Genomic DNA, 19,276 nt, shown 5'->3' on the forward strand with positions numbered 1-19,276 from the left:
ACGTTTTTACAGCTCAGTCCTGCATTATATATATTAGTCTTTTGTATAGCTAAATAACGCAGATTATACAAATCTTATAGGTAACATAGGGGCTTAAACTGGTTGCTATATTACAGTACAAAGTAAAGACCAATTTTGAATATTAATAAAAAAGATGTAATAAATATAAGATGTAATAAAATACAAAATAATAACATTTTGTTGTAGAAATCTTGTCATAAAGAATTACATGGAAAGTAAAACCATTTATTAAAGTATTTTATTTATTACAATGGTTGGAACAGACCTCTAGGTGCTAAAATGCACATTTATCAGGGGATGGGTCCAGGTCCTCCCTGAAATAATTTTTTGCAACTTGGGATGTCTGAATCCAGCACTCAAATAAGATCAGATGAACAAACACATTTACACACTGTACTGTAGTCATGCTCTCAGGATATATAATATATATACATCACTTATGGACTTTATGAGTTAAAACCAGACATGTATAAAGACCCAGACTTAAAATCACAAGCTTTAACATAAAAACAAATTGAGTAGAAGTTAAAGTGTTCTTTAGGTTCTTTATCACACTTAAGTAGAAGTTCTAGATTATTTAACATGTTTTGTCACTAAGGACTGCTAGTAATTTATTCTAAAATTTACTACTCAAGTACTAAAATAAAAAGTTAAAGTAGTATGTTATATAGTTATTACAGAAAGTAGTGGAAAGTTCTCAGAGTCAAAGGCAGAATGGGAGTAGCATGCTCTTCTTAGAAGACAGCATAATATTTTTTTTATTTGCACAAATAGAATGTAACATCACGTAAACAAATGAACAAACAAACAAGACAAAACGGTGCAGGGAAAGTAAAGAAAGCCAAAAAAAAGGTTGTACAAAGTACTTTCCCTCCAAGGAAATTTAAACACAGAAAAAAATAAAATGAGTAATTATAGTAATAATAATATGTAGTGACTCAAAATACATAATCACAAGAATATACACAAATACATATCTAGGATTTGGATTGGTTACTGTGAGAGTAGGTAAGTTTTAAGCTGTTTTTAAAACTAATGATGCTAGTGCTGATTTTTAAATGACTTGGTAGGCAGTTCCAAATTAAAGGCCCTCTGTGAAAATTTGTAAACTGTCCAATTGATATTCTAAAAAAAGCAGCACAGAGGTTGTTTGAGAATCTTGTGGCGTGAACTTGAAAGAAAATTATTTATATAACAATCAGAAAGAAGGTTATTGATAAAAGAGAAAATAAACTCACATATTTGAAACTGGTTAATTTCATACATTCACACATTGACAAATGTTAAAGAACTTGACAGATTTAACGTTTATGTTTAAAAAAGTATTGAATAAGCTCCCTCTAGAGTGGCAAAAAAGAGTCATTGTCTTGACTATGACTATTTTATCGTACATGGTGCATTATAGCCTTTTACCCACCCACAAGGCCCCAAAGGGCTAGACCTGTTTCAGGGGCTTGTATTAAGTTTGTACTTAGCTGAGTTTCCCAAATGTGCCTCATCTTTACAGTTCACTTTAATCTCACATGGGTCCCACCTATGCCCTATGTGCAAGGTATCACCCAGAGTTCTGAAAGGTAAATGATCTAACCAAGCCACCATGTCACTCATGTATTAATGTCTTAATTTTATTTCACTGCATACTACTATTTACAGCTCTGGAAAAAAATAAGAGACCACTTAAAAACCACTTGATTTTACCAAACTGAAAACATCTGGAATATAATTAATAGGAAGATGGATGCCAAGCCATCAAACCAAACTGAACTGCTTCGATTTTTGCACCAGGAGTGGCATAGAGTTATCCAAAAGCAATGCATAAGACTGGTGGAGGAAAACATGCCAAGATGCATGAAAACTGTGATTTTTCCACCAAATATTGATTTCTGAACCCTTAAACCTTTATGAATATGAACTTGTTTTCTTTGCATTATTTAAGGTCTGAAAGCTCTGCATCTTTTTAGTAATTTCAGCCAGTTCTCATTTTCTGCAAATAAATGCTCTAAATGACAATATTTTTATTTGGAATTTGGGAGAAATGTTGTCTGTAGTTTATAGAAGAAAACAACAATGTTTCCTTTTCTCAAACATATACCTTAATGCTAGAAAGCGTAAAGTTCAGTCTTATTAGAGAATAACTGTATCTACAAACAGATATCATATTATGACAGGATTCATATTATTGAAAACATTGATTCCATTAAGATAAGAGTTCTTGACCATTGACTGTAAGATTTTATTTGTGATCTTGATCTACAGGTTATCATATTAATTTTCTTTAAAGGCTTATTAGTTATTGTTTGAAGCTGAAGCTGCAGAGTACAGTCACAGTAATATTGCAGTCTTTTTTTATTATAAATACTTAATCCACTTATCTTCCTCCTGTCTGTGTAAAAGTGGTATTTGCAGTCAGTGGTGTATTTGTAGTCAGTGGTGGGGGCTGACACTGGGCAGTCTCTGCCTCTGGAAGGGTGGGAAGGAGGGGACGGCTGGGCAGGCTGTGTTTATAGAGGGGCTGTGTACATACAGCTATAAAACTCCAGCTAACTTTCTACTTCCAGCGTTTCTGCACGTACACATTTATCTGTCTGAGATCCGAGAGAGGAGCTCGGAGCCGCGGACTAAAGATGAGGGCTGGAACGCTAACTCTGGTGTTTGGGCTTTTATGGTTGACTGCGTTTTCCCCGCTGCACTGTGAGCCGAAGGGACCCCTTCCTGAAGGTGGGAGAGGATTTAACTGCTGCACAGACACTGATATCTGATCTAAACGCAGCATTAGATAACACACTGCGCTGCTGATTTAAATATTTAATTAGAAGGAAATACGTGGTGTTTTGAGGCACAGCGTTGTATTTGTCGCTCTGTTAGCCTTGATGAGAAAAGTTGGGATAGCGTTAGTTAGTTACGGACCGTCGAGCGTTTTCAGGCCGCTGACGTGGAGCCTGCATGCCGCTGTGCAGCGACCAGTGAGGCGCTGAAAACCAGCTAACAATCCACTGACGCTAACTGCCCTAGCTAAACTAGCTAACACCAGCTCTGTTTCTCTCATTTCAGGAAAACTAACTACTGTAAAATAAAGGGAGCTTGTTAGCTAGTTAGCTAGGTTAGCTTAGCTAACCAGGATAACGGGAATTGTTAGTTAATGTTACATGGGTATTATTAGATAACGTTTTGTTACAGTTGGATACTGTAGTTAGCAGTTGTGGTAATATGTATTAAAACATTTAAACAGTTGAAACATGGTCTTTCTGGTTAATTGCACCTTTTTTAAAAAATAAATTTGAACTGTGCTGGAGGAACGACTAACGTTACCTGGAATAATTCAGCATTTTATCTCCGCTGCTTCTGAGTTCTCGTTTAATACACCTTCCTAATAATGTATTATCTCAAACAAAACGGGATTTTTAATAAATTTAAAAAACATTTTAAAAGCATTTTAACTGGCTATTTGTATTTTTTGTGCCAAAAAAAGCCTGTGCTCCTTTAGCTTTACAACTTCATGTAAAGTTATTTAGCTAAGTATTTCGTCTGAGGCAAAATGGGATTTTTGTATTTTTTATAATGTCAATAACTACTTTGGCTATATTTCAAACAAAGTAAAGACTTTAACTTACCTGGCTATTTTCATTTTTGTTTTTAGCAAAGTTAACCAGCTAAACTAGCCTGGTGCTGTGATGGAATATTCCAGCATTTTATGTCCTCTGTGCTCCTTCATAGGTTTCTTCATGAAAGTAAAGTTATTTCATCTGAGGCAAAGCATGTTTTTTTAAATCAATTTCAGTGTTTTGTCTGTTCTTTTTTTTTTGCATTTTCGCCCTGATAGACAAGAGTTCTCATATTTAGAGAAATGTCGCCTTGGTTCTTGCACAATTCTTTCCTGTCCTGATTATAGAAACATTAACTGCAAGTGTGAACTGAGTGCTTAGTCTTATTTTTTGCTGAATGTTAGGCAGCTAGGTTTACTTTAGTAAGATCCTCTTTCTTTCTCAGGGTTGTTTTCCTTTTACACACAGGGGCTGAAAAAATAGTAGGGCTAACTAACGAGCTAATGCAAGTCTGTCAGCTATTGAAGATGCCTTTGCATTAGCTAGCTCCAATTAATATTAGGCTATTTCGCTATCTACCAGTTCGTTTGTGCCACGCAGCCTAGCCAGCTGTTGAATGCATTTTTTTCTGGAGGAAACCGGTTCAAACCCCGTAGAGAAAAGTGGGAGATGTCTGGTGTCCCCATTATGCACGGCCTGTAAAGCACGTAGGCTGGATGGCTGAGTGTCTAACCAACAGTTACATCCTGGGATGGGATAGTGGGGCTCCTCCTAATCACTGCTGTTCTTCCAGCTCATAAGCCACACATGGCTTATTTAAACTACACTGTAGTTTTAGTTTAATATCAAGCCCTGCAAGAAGAAAATAACAAAATAAAAGTATTTTTAAAATCTTAATTTCATACTAATATGTCTCTTATACTGTTCCCCCCACAGAGAAGCTCCTTGTACTGACAGTAGCAACAAAAGAAACTGATGGATTTAAGAGGTTCATGAGATCTGCACAGCACTTTAATTACACAGTTAAGGTACGGAAATGATAAGTATTGTGTTTAACATTCCTGCAACCGTGATCTTTTTCCAGGGTTCTTTACTTAACACTTCTGATCAGGTACATCCGTTTTTTTTTTCTCTTTTTGAAGGTTCTTGGCAGGGGTGAAAAATGGAACGGTGGGGATTATATGACAGCACCCGGAGGAGGACAGAAAGTACGTCTGCTGAAGTCAGCCCTGGCTGACATAAAAGAGAAGGATAAGATCATTCTCTTCATTGACAGGTAATACATCTGTACTGTCTACTAGTTTACTCAACATATTGCTGCTATTGGCTTTAATGTTTGGTAATGTAATGAAATTCTTGGACCATTTCTATTGATTTTTTCATTAATAATGTAGTGCAAGTCACAAGTGTTCTTTTCGACAGCGGTGATAAATATGTGCATCTGTTCAAATTATAACCAGCAATTTTCATAATAAATCCTATTTGTTGTCTGCAGCTATGATGTTGTCTTTTCCTCGGGTCCCAAAGAGCTGCTGAAGAAGTTCCAGCAGGCTAAACACAAGGTGGTCTTCTCAGCCGAGACCCTAATTTGGCCGGACCGTCATTTGGAGGACAAGCACCCGCACGTCAGAGAGGGAAAGAGGTTCCTTGGGGCTGGAGGCATGTGCTCATCGTATTATTAGTATAGTGAACATTGTTAGCTAGATTGTAAAGTTTGTGTGATCTAAAACAAATTTTTTCGTAGTTTTGATGAGTTCATGTAGTACTACCTAGCTCATGTAGTATTTATTGCTTTTTCTATACTCACTGAGCACTTTAATATAAGTGCTATACTAATACAGGATAAGGCTTCCTTTAGCTCTTAAAACAGCCACAGTTCCTTCTAGATTTTGGTTGTGGTTTTAGCCAGCCTTTGTGACCTCTGCAGCCTCAGCTTTCTGTTCTTGCCTGACAGAATCGAAGCAGACATGAAGTTAGCCCATCCACTTTAAAGTTGGATGTATTATGCAATCTGAGATGCTTTTCTGCTCACCACAATTGTGCAGAGTGGTTGTCTGGCTAGAGTAGCCTTTGCGTCCACTTGAATGACTCTGGCCATTCTCTGCTGACCAACAGAGAGTTCCCATTTGCAGAGCTGCTGCTCACTGGAAGTTTTTTTTCCCTTTATTGCACCATTCTGAGTAAACTCTTGAGGCTGTTGTGCTGAAAATATCAAAAGATAAGCAATTCTAGAAATGCTTAAACCAGCACTTTTAATGGTAACAATCATGGCACACTCAAGATCACTGCAAACACATTTTACCCCCAGTTCTGATGGTTAATGTGAACATTCCTGAAGCTGCTGGCTCATATTTGCATGGTTTGTGCACTGAACTGCTGCTACACAGTTGACTGATAATTAAAATGTCATGTAAGCAGGTGTCACTTCTTCCTAAAGAAGTGCACACAATGAAATAAGACAATAAAATGCTTTTAGATTACTTAAGACCACAGTTTACATTTAGAACTGACAGTAAATCGGTAAATTGCTTGAAATTGTTAAAACAACTTTTTTGAGCTGCAAAATCACACTTAGTGAACATCCTTTAGCAGGTTTGAAGCTGCCCCTTTTTTATGCAGCCCTCTTTGTGATTATTTTTCTTCCCTTTTTTTTTCTTTCTTTTTTTCAAAACAACTGTGATTTTGCTGCATGGTTTAGAGCTGATGTAAGGAGCTAACAGCTGTAAAACAGTCTGCCCACGATTGTCTGTCATTATTGCTGATTGTCTGTTTAAACGTAGACATTGGTTTCCTCCATGTTTTATAGCTAATGTTTAAATCAAATGTTCAATGATGAACATAGCAGAGAACGGATGTCATGAGATAAGATCGTGATGTTCAGATTCAAGAGACTATTGTGTATTCTCCGGTTGTCTCAGTGAGTCTCCTTTTTTTGTATCCAGGCTTCATTGGCTATGTCCCTAACCTTAAGGAGATGGTCTCAGATTGGTCAGGGGAAGATGATGACAGTGACCAGCTGTTTTATACCAAAGTGTACATCAACCCAGCAAAACGGGTGAGTACTTGTTGTTTGTGATCCTTTAATGTTGTTTAAAAGCAAAGTTTTCTAGCACTTGGTTTGTCAGTTATATAAAAATGTTGACATCTAGTTGCTAGTTTTTAATGAGGCGTTGGTGCGGAGTTGTGAAGTTCTCTCCCCTGTCATTTTCTCTGTAGAAATCTATAAATATAACCCTGGACAGCAAGTGCAGATTGTTCCAGAACCTCCACGGAGCTCTTGGTGAGTGTGTCATTTTGCATTCTCTCTGTGCACAAGCAGCATTTCACTGAAAACCCTCAGGGACCTACTGGATTAAGCTTTTATAGGAGTTTTTAAGGAGAATCCAAATGACTAACATCAGCTTTCTAAACCTATAAACAGCTTTTTTTTTTACTCTGAGAACCAAAAGTGCAGCATCAGTGTCTTTTCCTTAAATAACACTTCCTGCTTTTTGAAAACTTCCTTCTTTAATGAGACTTCAGCGTTAGTGTTCCTTTGATGGAAAGGTGGAGGGCTGGAATGATGATTAATCTCGTATGGGCCCTGGCATCTTTTTACACCACAAGCACAGGAGTGGCTTCCCTGCCGGGGCGCGAACTACAGTGTTGGCTTTGGGCCAGGATGCTGTGAGGCCTCATTTTCTTTTTTTCCCCCGGACGTTTCTTCTCGCTTCGGGGGCTGGAATTTTAGAGTCAACTGTAAGATGTGCCTGTGCACACGTAGGCCAGCTGAGGGAGCAGGGATCTGCTACTCTCCATACTTTACTCAGGTGGTGGGAGGTGCTACTTCTGTTGGATGGCAAAAGAAATGTAAGCTCTCTCACGCAAACGCGACTGTGTTTTATAAACAGTCTATAGATTTTAGGGTCAGATTAACAAAAGCTTTTTTGAAGAAAACACACTGATGGTCTGTAAGAGTGTTCTGAAGAAAAGTCTTACATGCAGTTTTGATGTAGAAAAAAAGTTTTGGTCCTAATAAAATTGGTCTTAAGAAAGTTGCAATGACTTGTCTAGGGAGGTTGTTACATATTAATTACATTATTAGTATTATATTAATTACAGCCTATCACAGGAAATGTGGCAGATACATTAGGAATAAGGTTAAGGTTCAGCCTAATTAATTAAATTCACTCATCACCTGACGATAGATAAATAAATAGAGAAATGTTTAAAGAAAGGTTTTTAATTAACTAGAACTAGGGCTGGGAGGTTATTCAAATTAATTTGATTGGTTGATTTACTGTTTTTATGCGATTTTCAAAACTGGATAATCAGGTTTGTACATCTTTACATATTCCAGAGGAAATCTCAGTAGATAGACATTTGCTTCTGAAATCAGAATCTAAATCATAATTGAGAATCACTCATGTATTTGATTTTTTTTTTACGTTGCCCAGCCCTGACTAAAACTAAACATGAACGCTATTTCTAACTTGTTAACTTTATTATCTACTTTCATCAATTTCAGAAAGTGCAGGGTGCATTCAATCTAAAGATTTATGAATAACTTTAAGATTGATGTGACTTTGAAAATGCCAGTTGCCTAAAAGTCTTTAGTAGTTCTTTGTTGACTCAATATCTGGATCTGCAAATACACTTCCAAACAAGTAATAATAATGATGTTAGTTATAATAGTTTTAGGTAAATATTTATTAAAATTAAATTAGCTACTAGTGTAAATGAAAACATGAAACAAATGGAAAAACAAAAAAAGGTTTTAACTATTGCATATTAAGGCTGCACTTTTTTTTTTTGCTTAGCCCAGAGGCATGGCAAATTGGCAGAACCAGCTGAATTTTTCCAGAATGAGCTCAGGCAAATGCTCGTAGTTTTTCCAAAACTTGGGGAAGAGCATTTATTTCAAATGATTAAATTAACAACCAACTACAATATGTAAACTTTAGAACACTCTCGAAAATATTAATGGGCTGAGAACTATGTTAGCTCATCATTTCTTTAGAGGTTATACAATTTTGGGAAACCCATTTCTGTGCAGTTTTAAGAATAACTAAGTGATACTGTATTAGTTTGCAGTTAAGAAAGAAAGCACATTTTGTAAATAGGTGGTTTGCTAGAGTTGTATGTTTTGTTTTCACTTACAGCTGAGTGCAAATCTTTTGCAATCACGGTTGAGTGACTATATACTAGTAGGTCAAATAAGGCTTTATAAATATTTAAACCTAAAAGGGGATCATTTGCATTTCTGGGCCTTTTTTCACACTGTATTTGTGTTCTGGCAAAAGATAATACTCAGATCACAGTCAGATGGGATTTCCAGGCACATAAAGGAGATCTGTGTTCAGATTTTTTTCTTTTTCCTTTAAAAAGGTAGCTCCAGAAAATGGGGAGGAGCCAGTGTGATACAAAGAGTCTTTCTCTCTCAGTCACAGAGGAATGAATGGGTTTCTAGGTCATTTAACAAAAAGACTTTAATACATTACATCTAGATAACGTCTGTAAACATGGATTGAAAATATTAATTGATTGGTTTTTTTTGTCTGGTTGTTTGTTTTCTATGAGCAGATGAAGTGGTGTTGAAATTTGAGGACGGAAGGGTGCGGGCCAGAAATGTGTTGTATGACACCCTGCCTGTTATTGTGCATGGCAATGGGCCCACAAAGGTAGATAACTAATACACTGAACTGAACTTTACTAATGAATGTAATAATTACATGTCCCTGTGAAGTGTCACTATTATTAATATCATTTTATCCTGTTTTGTAGCTGCAGATTAATTACCTTGGAAACTATATCCCGAATGTGTGGACATTCGAGACTGGCTGCACAGTTTGCAGTGAAGACCTTCGGTCCTTTTCAACACTCAAGGTTAGTCACTTTTCACAGTTTTAAGACACAGTGACATATGTTTAGCTTTCTTCTAATTGGACACAGTGTCTTTAAATTGGCTGCTGCTAAACAGAAAGAAGTAAAGACAGTGTGTTTTTGTGTGGACATCGTCTGCAATAATATTGCCAACATTCATGAATATTGTGATTGATATTATACCCTGAAATATTAGCCACCCCTAATTATAACACAATGTTTTCATTTACCATGATATATCTACTAGAGACTACTATATTATATTTTTAATATCTCAGTCAGGAATGTGCCATATCATATTGTCTGCAATAATATAATTTATTTTTCATTTTGTTGCAGTTGTGTATTCTTGATTCTTATTTTTTATTTAATGTTTTGTCATATTGCCAAGAGTATCGTTTTCACAAAAAAATACCATGAAATATCATGATATTATTTTAGAGCCCACCACTAGTGGACATGGAACAATACATAAACATTGCATATCATACGGCTGCAGCAGTCGTTCTCTGTCATTTATTTATTAATTAATTTGACATTTAATTCTTTGACCATTATCACGTTCATTGAATAAATATTTGATATGATATACACATTAAACATCACAGCATTACATGGAGTTTCAGAGTCTGAATGCTGATTTTTTTTTTTTTTTGTGCTCTCCCTGCAGGAGAGTGAGTTTCCAGTGGTGGTCATTGGCATCTTCATTCAGCAGCCCACTCCCTTCGTTTCAGCGTTTTTCGAGCGCCTGGTTAATCTCAAGTACCCCAAAAACCGCCTCAACCTCTTCATTTACAATCAGGTAAGACATTTCAAATAATCCTCTTGCTTGGAATAAAAAAGTGGAATAAAACAAAAGTGTTGGATGTGACAGAGAGTAACTAATGTTGTGCTGTCTCTGTTAATGGTTTACACTTTCACCATTACCTAGATCAGTTCACAGTTCATATATTACTTGCATAATGGTTTACTGGACACTTTTTTTGTGTCCAGTAACACACAGAAGTTAGCATTTCTAAAAGTTATGTGTATATTTTAGCTTAACAATGTGTAAGTTTGTGTATAAAACCCTGAAATTGTAAAAAAAAAAATAAATAATAATAGTTTACATGTTGGGCAGTCTGGTGGGAGTGGTTGATTTTTCTAGATAGCAGTGCTGTACTCCTGTAGGTTTTGGTTATTTTTATTAAACTAGAAGTCGTTTTCTGAGGGAAAAAAGATGGTTGACAGCTTAAATTGTGTCTACTTTTCTTGCTGCACTTTGTTATTGCTCTAGTATTCAAGGTGGTTACTGTGGTGTTGCAATAGTGTATGCTTGGGTATTTCTAGGTGGTTGCTAGGCAAACATTGGCATCCTAAATGCTTTAGTGTCTCGGGTAGTTTTCAGGTTGTTATTTGTATAATTGTATAATATTTGTATAATTTTCACATAATACTTTATTCCTATGTAGAAAGAAATTTCCTTAAATATCTGTTGCCCTGCTGAAACCATGCTTCCAATCCTAAAGCTAGGTACAGGCCTGAAAAACACAATCAGACCGAGCATATTTGGAATAATATCAGTATTTTAAGAACTGCAGTATAAATTGTGCAGTGAAATATGATAATACATACATATGAAAATGTACTTTTGTTCTATATATCTCAGGAGCCACACCATGATAAGCACATCCGTTCATTCCTAGAAAGTCATGAAGCAGACTACAAGGTTGTGAAGCTGATTGGTCCAGATGAGGGGGTCGATGTTATAACTTCACGCAATATTGGCTTGTGAGTTTTTAAATTTATATATTATTAAAATTTTTAAAATAAAGGATCAATTTACTTTTGTTCAATTCTCATTGATCATTGTCCTTCCTGCTAAGCTTGAAACATAAAGGTAATTATCTCTCTGTTTTTCTTACAGTGATATGTGTCGAGATGACATTGACTGTGAATACTTCTTTAGTGTGGATGTGGAAGTAGTCTTGAAGAATGAAGACACTCTTAAGATACTAATTGAGCTTAATAAGTAAGTGAGACCCCCTTTCTGTTTTTTGTGACAATGGTGGCAATTACTACAGCAACAATTGAAGCTTAGTACATGTGCAATTTCACAGATTGATGTGTTTAACTTGCAAGTTCTTGTTGCTAATTATGTGTGTTATTTCACACTCACCACAGACCTTTTGTAGCACCAATGATGACTAAACCTGGCCGCCTGTGGACAAATTTCTGGGGAGCTCTGAGTGCAGATGGGTACTATGCCAGGTCAGAGGACTATGTGGACATTGTTCAAGCACGCAGAGTGTAAGTAGCATTTAAATCTACTCCTGTCATTGTACACCAATTTGAAATGTCTAAATGTTCTTTGGTTAAAGCAGCATTATGGAGAATTGGTATGGATGTTTTGGTCCTCAGTTCCTCCTACAGTTTGGAAGTGTAATTTATTCTTTGATCCACCACTAAATGATCTGGTTTACTAATGCATTTCTGGACAAGCTGAGAGATACAGAACTGTATAACAGAAAAAAAAACCTATACATAATGAATACAAATTAGAAATAATTCATTAGAAAAATTTTTCTAAAATACATCTACAACTGTATACTTTTAATCTGTAATTTGATTTGTTAAGGTCGTCTGATTGTTCTCTCCTCTTTAGGGGGATCTGGAATGTTCCATATGTGTCTCAGGTGTACCTGCTTAGAGCTGACGTTCTGAGAAGTGAACTAAAAGATTCTGACCTCTTCAATTCTGCAACACTTGACCCAGATATGGCCTTCTGCTCTAGAGTGCGAGATCAGGTAGGTGGGAACAGGGAGGTAGAATTTGCCTACTTCCAGATTTATAGTCACTGATTTCAGCACTGGTGTGAACTGGCATATTAGTTGTAGAGTGTATAAGAATTACAATTTTGTTAGAAATCTGTCCAAAATAGCAACTTTAGAGGAAAGGGAAAAAAAATAAGTCAATGTGTCGGTGGTATCGCAAGGACGCAAAAAATACACCTTGCACATTTCAAGTCAAGTCAAGAGAGTCAAAGGGCTTTTATTGTCATTACATCTGAGTACAGGTACAGAGTGTAGTGAAATTACGTTCCTTCGGAACCATGGTGCAACATGGAACAACAAACAATAGACAACAAAAAGTGCAAGGTGTGATAATAGTGCAACATAAAACTGTAACACTACAAACAATACAATAATTACAGACAAGACAATTTAAAAGGCAGGACAGTGCAGTACTGATACGGTATAATAAAGTGTATAGTGAGAATAAGTCGCAGAGATGTGTAACATACTGTAATATATAGAACATATATAATCACAGCAGTTACTGAAGTAGAGAGTTTATAGTTTTTTGGGAGTAGCAGCAAATATTGCTGATAGGGATAGACACATTTCAGTCTCTGTGTGCTGAGTGTGTGTGTCTCAGTGTGTGTGTGTGTGTGTGTGTGTGTGAAGTACAGTCTTTGTGTGTGTAAGGTGTTGGGGGGTCCAGATCTGTCTCTGTGTGTTGAGGAGTCTGACTGCCTGGTGGATGAAGCTGTTGCAGAGTCTAGTAGTGGAGGCTCGGATGTTTCGCAGTGTGCAAACGCAATACACTAATTCTCTTAATTAATAATGGGTGTGTTTTGGGTGTAACATGAAATAAGTCAATCTGTGTCACTGGCCATTCCCTTTAAGAGCCAGGTGCACTCTAACTTTGACGGGTTTGTGTTTTAATGGTGCAGCGCTTCTGCTCTTCTCAGTAGAGGAAACTGACCTGCTTAATCACGCTGTAAAGGTGTGTAAGCAGGTCATTTACGGGAACAGCAATGTTATTTTATTTAGAATTCTGTTTATTGTTGATGTAAAAGTTGAGTTTGCAGTGTGTCTTTGTGTGTGTGTAACGTGCAGCGATGGTGCATGTCGCACTTGCGTAGCTAAAATTGGTATGTACATCTGATAGTTGACTGTTGTCAGGGTTTAAATCAGTCAGTGGTGCACCACCTGTGTTTTCCACTTCCAAGATACGTAGACTAGGAAAAGATATACAGAATAAAGGTGCAGGTGCAAGGTGTGACAGTAGACTGTTTGTGGGGTTTAAGGGTGTAGCAGTGAGCATTGCGATGTGCCCTGCTTGATATTGTATTCCAAGTTGTTTAGAAGCATTTCTCCCATAACATGCTATTTTTGTATAGAATAACTGCCATACTAATATTAACTGTTTTTTTTTTTTTTTTTAGGGTGTGTTCATGTTTGTAACAAACATGCATTCATTCGGCCGTGTCCTAAATACAGAAAACTACCAGACGAATCACCTGCACAATGATCTTTGGCAGATCTTTGAAAACCCAGTGGTATGTAGAAACTGAAGCTGTTTCAAATACATAATGGCTAATGTTGCATCACATTCTTTACTGTTAATTGTTGACTTATTTATTTTTATAACAGGACTGGGAGGAGCGATACATTCATGAGAACTACTCACAAATTTTGAACGGCAATATAGTGGAAAATGTGAGTATTTGCTTTATTAATGAATTGTGTACTGTGGATGTCATTTTAAAAGGTTTAGTGTATATTTTGTGTTTTTGTCTACCCAAAAGCATTTCAGCCTAGACATAGAACTCTTCTTAGACAGAATGAGTAATATTTTATATTGTGTATGTTTTTATACAGCCATGTCCTGATGTATACTGGTTCCCAATTTTCACTGAACGGACCTGCACACACCTTGTTGAAGAAATGGAACATTTTGGCCAGTGGTCTGGAGGTGGAAATACAGTACGTGTTTATAATGAAGCCAGAACCGTTTTATTTAAGATTTACTGAGATTGCTTGGATCCATTTTTTATGTTAAAGTGGACAAAATTCCATCTCAGTAATAATTGTACAGATTATTTTTTACATTTGAAAACTGTTTCTCGTTGCATTTCTGTCTTGTAGGACACCAGGATCCAGGGAGGTTATGAAAATGTTCCCACAATTGACATTCACATGAACCAGGTTAATTTTGAAAAAGAGTGGCAGAAATTCCTTTTGGATTATATTGCCCCTGTCACAGAGAAAATGTTTCCTGGGTACTTTACAAGGGTAAGCCCCCTTTTACTCTAATGTGAGCCTCATTTTGAATTTCGTAGATATTCACAAGCTATTATTAAATACATAGCATATAATTTTCCCTATTTTGTACTGGTTTTCAAGCCATTATATACCGCTCTGGAAAAAAATAAAAGACCACTTAAAATGATGATTTTTTATTTTATTTTACCAAATTGAAAACCTCTGGAATATAATCAAAAGGAAGATGGGTGATCACAATCCATCAAACCAAACTGAACTGCTTGAATTTTTGCACCAGAAGTGGCATAAAGTTATTCAAAAGCAGTGTGTAAGACTGGTGGAGGAGAACATGCCAAGATGCATGAGATGAAAACTGTGATAAAAAAAAAACAGGGTTATTCCACCAAATATTGATTTCTGAACTCTTAAAACTTTATGAATATGAACTTATTTTTTTTGCATTATTTGAGGTCTAAAAGCTCTGCATCTTTTTTGTTATTTCAGCCATTTTTCATTTTCTGCAAATAAATGTTTTAAATGACAATATTTTTATTTTGGAATTTGGGAGAAATGTTGTCCGTAGTTTATAGAATAAAGCAACAATGTTCATTTTACTCAAACACTTACGCAAAATCTGAGAAACTGATTTTTTTTTTTTCAGAGCTGTATTGTTGCACTTACAGTATTACTATAAAGCATGGTCATTGTGGTGCAAATAATACCCTATTTTACTTTGTGCTTTTCAGGTCAATGTGTGCAAAAAAACAATATGTTTTATGCTACAAAATATTTAATACACAATGTATTTTGTCATTTGTGTGTTGTGACACCCATACTGACAATTAAATCACAATATTATACGGAGAAGGAAAAGCCTGTTAAAGTCTGTTAAGCAACCTAAATTGGTGTCACTGTAGTTAACAAATAACCCAGTCATTATTTAATTTACCTGACTGTCTTTTCCCATCAGTGTATCTCCTACCTCAACTTTGTTGTGAGGTACAAACCTGACGAGCAGCCCTTACTCACCCCACACCACGATGCGTCCACTTTTACTATTAACATAGCTCTCAACAGCAAAGACATTGACTATCAGGTAAATGAGTCCTTGGCTCAACGGTGGCGCTTCGAGCTGAGACTAAAGATGCTGTGGCAGTTGTAGCGATGCAGGGGGAGTGGCTAGCTTATTTCCCCTCTTTTCTCCCCTCAGCTTCATTCTTCTGGAATGCCTGAAGGGTGGTCTGCTCTCTTGTGTTTTGTGTGAGAATGTTGCATGACGCTTTTTGCCTCTCTTTGTCTGTTCTCTCTTCACAGGCTCTGTTTGATTTGGCGTTTGTTGTTAGATATAGACCCGATGAACAGCCCTCTTTAAGGCCACATCACGATGCGTCCACTTTTACTATAAATATTGCTCTCAATCAAGTGGGAATAGATTATCAGGTGAGTTAGAGCCTCTGTGTTTAAATTGCACAATGGTTTGATTTGTGTTTGACATGGGCTTTTTTTGTTTGCTTACCAAATAGATTTTTTTTAATTAAGTATCTTATTAAAATGATGGAGGTGCAAAACTTGGTTTTATAAATGAACATATTGATGAACTAAAAAACAGGTACTAAAAACAACTACATTTAAAATAATAACATTTCCCCCTTTCTTTACATTGACAAATGTAAATAATATTTGTAGTGTTTAACCTACAGGTTCGGTTACCATGCATAGAACCAGCATATCAGTAAATTTAAAGGAAACATTAGCGGCCTGTATTGATTTTGGCATAAAACTGCATGTGAACTTCAATATATGAAGTATTAGTGAGTTACAAATGGGTAATAATACTTTACAATTTACAGTTGAACTACTATCTTAGTAGTACTTTTAAGGAAACTACTTAGTACTTAGATCTAAATATTTTCCACACCCCCCACTCAAAGGACTTCTATTGAATACTAAAATAAACTTTGGCGCTGTGCATTAGTCACACTGTGTGTCTGAAAATAATAAAAACTAATTTTATTGTCAAGAAAATTCACCTATAAGCAATGTTGTATGTTTACCTTCATGTCTGGCATTGCTTTATCTTCATACTTTGTAATACTTCTCTCCATGTTGGTGAAATCTCATATTATTCTCTGCTTCTTCCTCCAGAGCTTTACACATATTTCCTTGCATGTAGACATTTTAATGCTTTACAGTTCTTTCTTACAAAATTAAAATGTTCTTAACATGTGGGTAACTTTGTACTGCCTTGAGTACATTTATGTCTGTTCCCTTAATATTCTGCTTTAGGGAAACATACCTGTTACCTGTTGAGCTTTAAGACATATGGTTTATCATTTAAAAGCTACAAGTGCATTAATTGAAGTATATGTGTAGAAAAGATTGTGTACAGCCCATATTTAGCCCACATTCATAACTTGCAACATTGTTTAGACTGAAGAGGTGATGTGTAAGAATAGGATATTTTATTCTGAATGTGGAGATTGATATTTTAATGTTGAAGAGTCTAAATATATATTGGAGCCCAAGCAATATGACAATAATACCACAAATAACTCAGCATGGTCAGAAATTCCAATAGTTTAGCCAAAGATTGCATCATTGACTGATATGATTGGTGGCCAACTGTACATTGACATATTGTTTATAATAAACCATTGTAATAATTTAGGTAGTATAAGTTTTGTTATAATAGTTTATATGTTAACTGGTTTCTTCTAATCAGCACTTTTTTGTTCTGTGCATAGAAATTGTGTTTTTTCTTTTTTGATGAAAGACTATAAATTATATCTCAGATTTTTTAAAAGTCAACAGGAGATGTATGTAAATGCTGGTTATTATGCAGACATTTAAAAAGTATTCAATAACAGTGGTCAGTGACAGCACCATGTTAAAACCTAACTCATGTCGTCTTATCCATCCGTTCTCTTGTCCAGGGCGGAGGCTGTCGATTCATTAGATACAACTGCTCCATACGGGCCCCCAGGAAAGGTTGGGCCCTCATGCACCCGGGCCGCTTAACACACTACCATGAAGGCCTTCCTACCACATCAGGCACCAGATACATCGCTGTTTCATTTGTGGATCCTTGAGTTGATCTCATAAGGAAGCCAATTGTTTAGAAAAACAAAACCAAACAGGATGGTTATATTGTAATATGGGAGTTTTAGCAGGACCAGAGACGCAATCATTTTGACTTTAAATTGAGAATCATTAAACGATTTGATAGAGACTGTGCCTTACATGCCATATAAATCTGTAATGTTGTACTAACAGAACTGTATTTAGAAGGCCAAGTGAACTCAGGTTTACTTTAAATGCAGTAGATGGAGATGCAGTGTGTACCTCTATGAAAAAAATGCTTTTATTTATTGATCCATTTCCAAAGCATTTACACCAAAGGTTTAAGTGATAGAAATTATTTGCTCAACTATTTTTTTTTCTTGGATAACAGAATCATACATCAGGCTTTCTACTTGATAATGTTTCCTAGAAAAAGGTGCTACTGTTTAGAGATGGGCTGATGTAGGTTTTTTCTTCAGTGCTCTCTTAAGTCATAATTTTATATGTCCGTTGTTTTTATTTTAAAGGTTTGTTTTCTTATTTTTTCTTGTCAATAAATGTTACTTTTTCACTAAGCTGGACTGCTATGTTGTCTTTCTTTTTGTAAATTTTGTCAGATTATGTCAAATATCTTACAGTATATCAAAGTTCTTATTGGCAATACTGTTCAATTGGCTGGCTTTTTTTCAATATGGCCAAGAGGTTAATTACAGTCATGCAATTCATCCCTCCCATCTGGAAAGAGACTGTAAACTAAATGTCAGATCACTGCTTTAGAACCATATTTTACATAACTGATCAAAATTTTCTGCAGCAGGACAATGATCCAAAACACACCAGCAAGTCCACCTCTGAACTTAAAAAGGCAGTTCATGCTCAAAAACCCTCCAATGTGTCTGAATTAAAACAATTCTGCAAACATGAGTGGAGGCAAAATTCCTCCACAACGCTGTAAAAGACTCACACAGGGCCATGTAAGTTTAGATTTTTTTCTCCCTTAATAATAACACCTTCATTTAAAAATAGCATTTTGTGTTTACCTGTGTTGTCTTTGACTAATATTTAAATTGGTTTGATGTTCTGAAACATTTAAGTGTGACAAACATGCAAAAAATCAGGAAATCAGGAAGGGGCAAACACTTTTTCACACCACTGTAATTCTAGCTTGTAGCTGCATTCTAAACAGCCTGCAGTCAAGGTTGGACAGGTCCTAGGGTGGACTGAAGTAAAAAAGATTTCTGATTAATCAGGCAGGATTCTGAGGCAGAAAGACACCCAGTCATGTCTGAACCGAGGTCTAATAATCAAGCCTTCTGTTTTATTTGGCTAAAATCCTAATGGCTAATGACAACACAGCTAAACGCTAATATCTAGCAGTGAGCTGCATTATATATATTTTCCTAAGGACTATGTAAAACTAGTTGGCTACTTTCTCCAGTATAAGCTTTTTTTTTTTTTTACTTGAAAATTATTGCATAGTAATAATTTTATACCAAAAAAATCTATATATGAGATATATGAGCAACACTAGAGGTTCTAGGGGAGGTTCAGATGAAATCTGATTGGCCCTCTGAAGAGCCCCTGTCCTGTCAAAATTGGTAAGGAGATATTTATGGAGTTAGTTTTGTACCAAATGTTTTACACAAAAATATCAAATTATATACATACAAAAGCAAATAAATAAATAAATAAAAAGCAGAAGCAATCAAGAGATTCCAAAAGCAGAAAAAAGAAAGCATAAGATGGCAAAATCCACATAGA

General features: G+C 36.0%; 1 protein-coding gene across 3 annotated transcripts; it reads left to right on the forward strand.

The window, feature by feature from the left end:
• The first annotated feature begins 2,473 nt into the window (after positions 1-2,473).
• Positions 2,474-18,090, forward strand: plod1a (procollagen-lysine, 2-oxoglutarate 5-dioxygenase 1a). Of its 3 annotated transcripts, XM_022670697.2 has the most exons (20): positions 2,474-2,739; positions 4,500-4,591; positions 4,706-4,839; positions 5,059-5,222; positions 6,506-6,618; positions 6,780-6,843; positions 9,126-9,223; positions 9,327-9,428; positions 10,096-10,227; positions 11,074-11,195; positions 11,332-11,436; positions 11,589-11,714; positions 12,070-12,211; positions 13,636-13,749; positions 13,844-13,909; positions 14,072-14,176; positions 14,339-14,485; positions 15,426-15,551; positions 15,770-15,895; positions 17,389-18,090. In XM_022670697.2, the coding sequence occupies exons 1-20, from the start codon at positions 2,646-2,648 to the stop codon at positions 17,542-17,544; spliced, it is 2,328 nt and encodes a 775-aa protein (XP_022526418.2). In that variant the 5' UTR covers positions 2,474-2,645; the 3' UTR covers positions 17,545-18,090. The 3 variants fall into 3 exon arrangements, with proteins under 3 accessions (XP_022526418.2, XP_007247978.3, XP_007247977.3); XM_007247916.4 differs by lacking the exon at positions 15,770-15,895 and having other exon boundaries at positions 2,475-2,739; XM_007247915.4 differs by lacking the exon at positions 15,426-15,551 and having other exon boundaries at positions 2,476-2,739.
• Positions 18,091-19,276: the final 1,186 nt, after the last annotated feature.

The sequence above is a fragment of the Astyanax mexicanus genome, chromosome 12, assembly GCF_023375975.1.
Source record: "Astyanax mexicanus isolate ESR-SI-001 chromosome 12, AstMex3_surface, whole genome shotgun sequence".
In the NCBI taxonomy this organism is placed as follows: Eukaryota; Metazoa; Chordata; class Actinopteri; order Characiformes; family Acestrorhamphidae; genus Astyanax; species Astyanax mexicanus.

What these genes read in the sequence shown, in the direction of transcription:
- plod1a (XM_022670697.2), top strand. Translation starts at nt 2,646, where the DNA reads ATGAGGGCTGGAACGCTAACTCTGGTGTTTGGGCTTTTATGGTTGACT. An exon ending in ATCATTCTCTTCATTGACAG is followed by an intron (nt 4,840 to 5,058) that starts GTAATACATCTG and finishes TGTTGTCTGCAG; the next exon opens with CTATGATGTTGTCTTTTCCT. An exon ending in GGTCTGGAGGTGGAAATACA is followed by an intron (nt 14,177 to 14,338) that starts GTACGTGTTTAT and finishes TCTGTCTTGTAG; the next exon opens with GACACCAGGATCCAGGGAGG.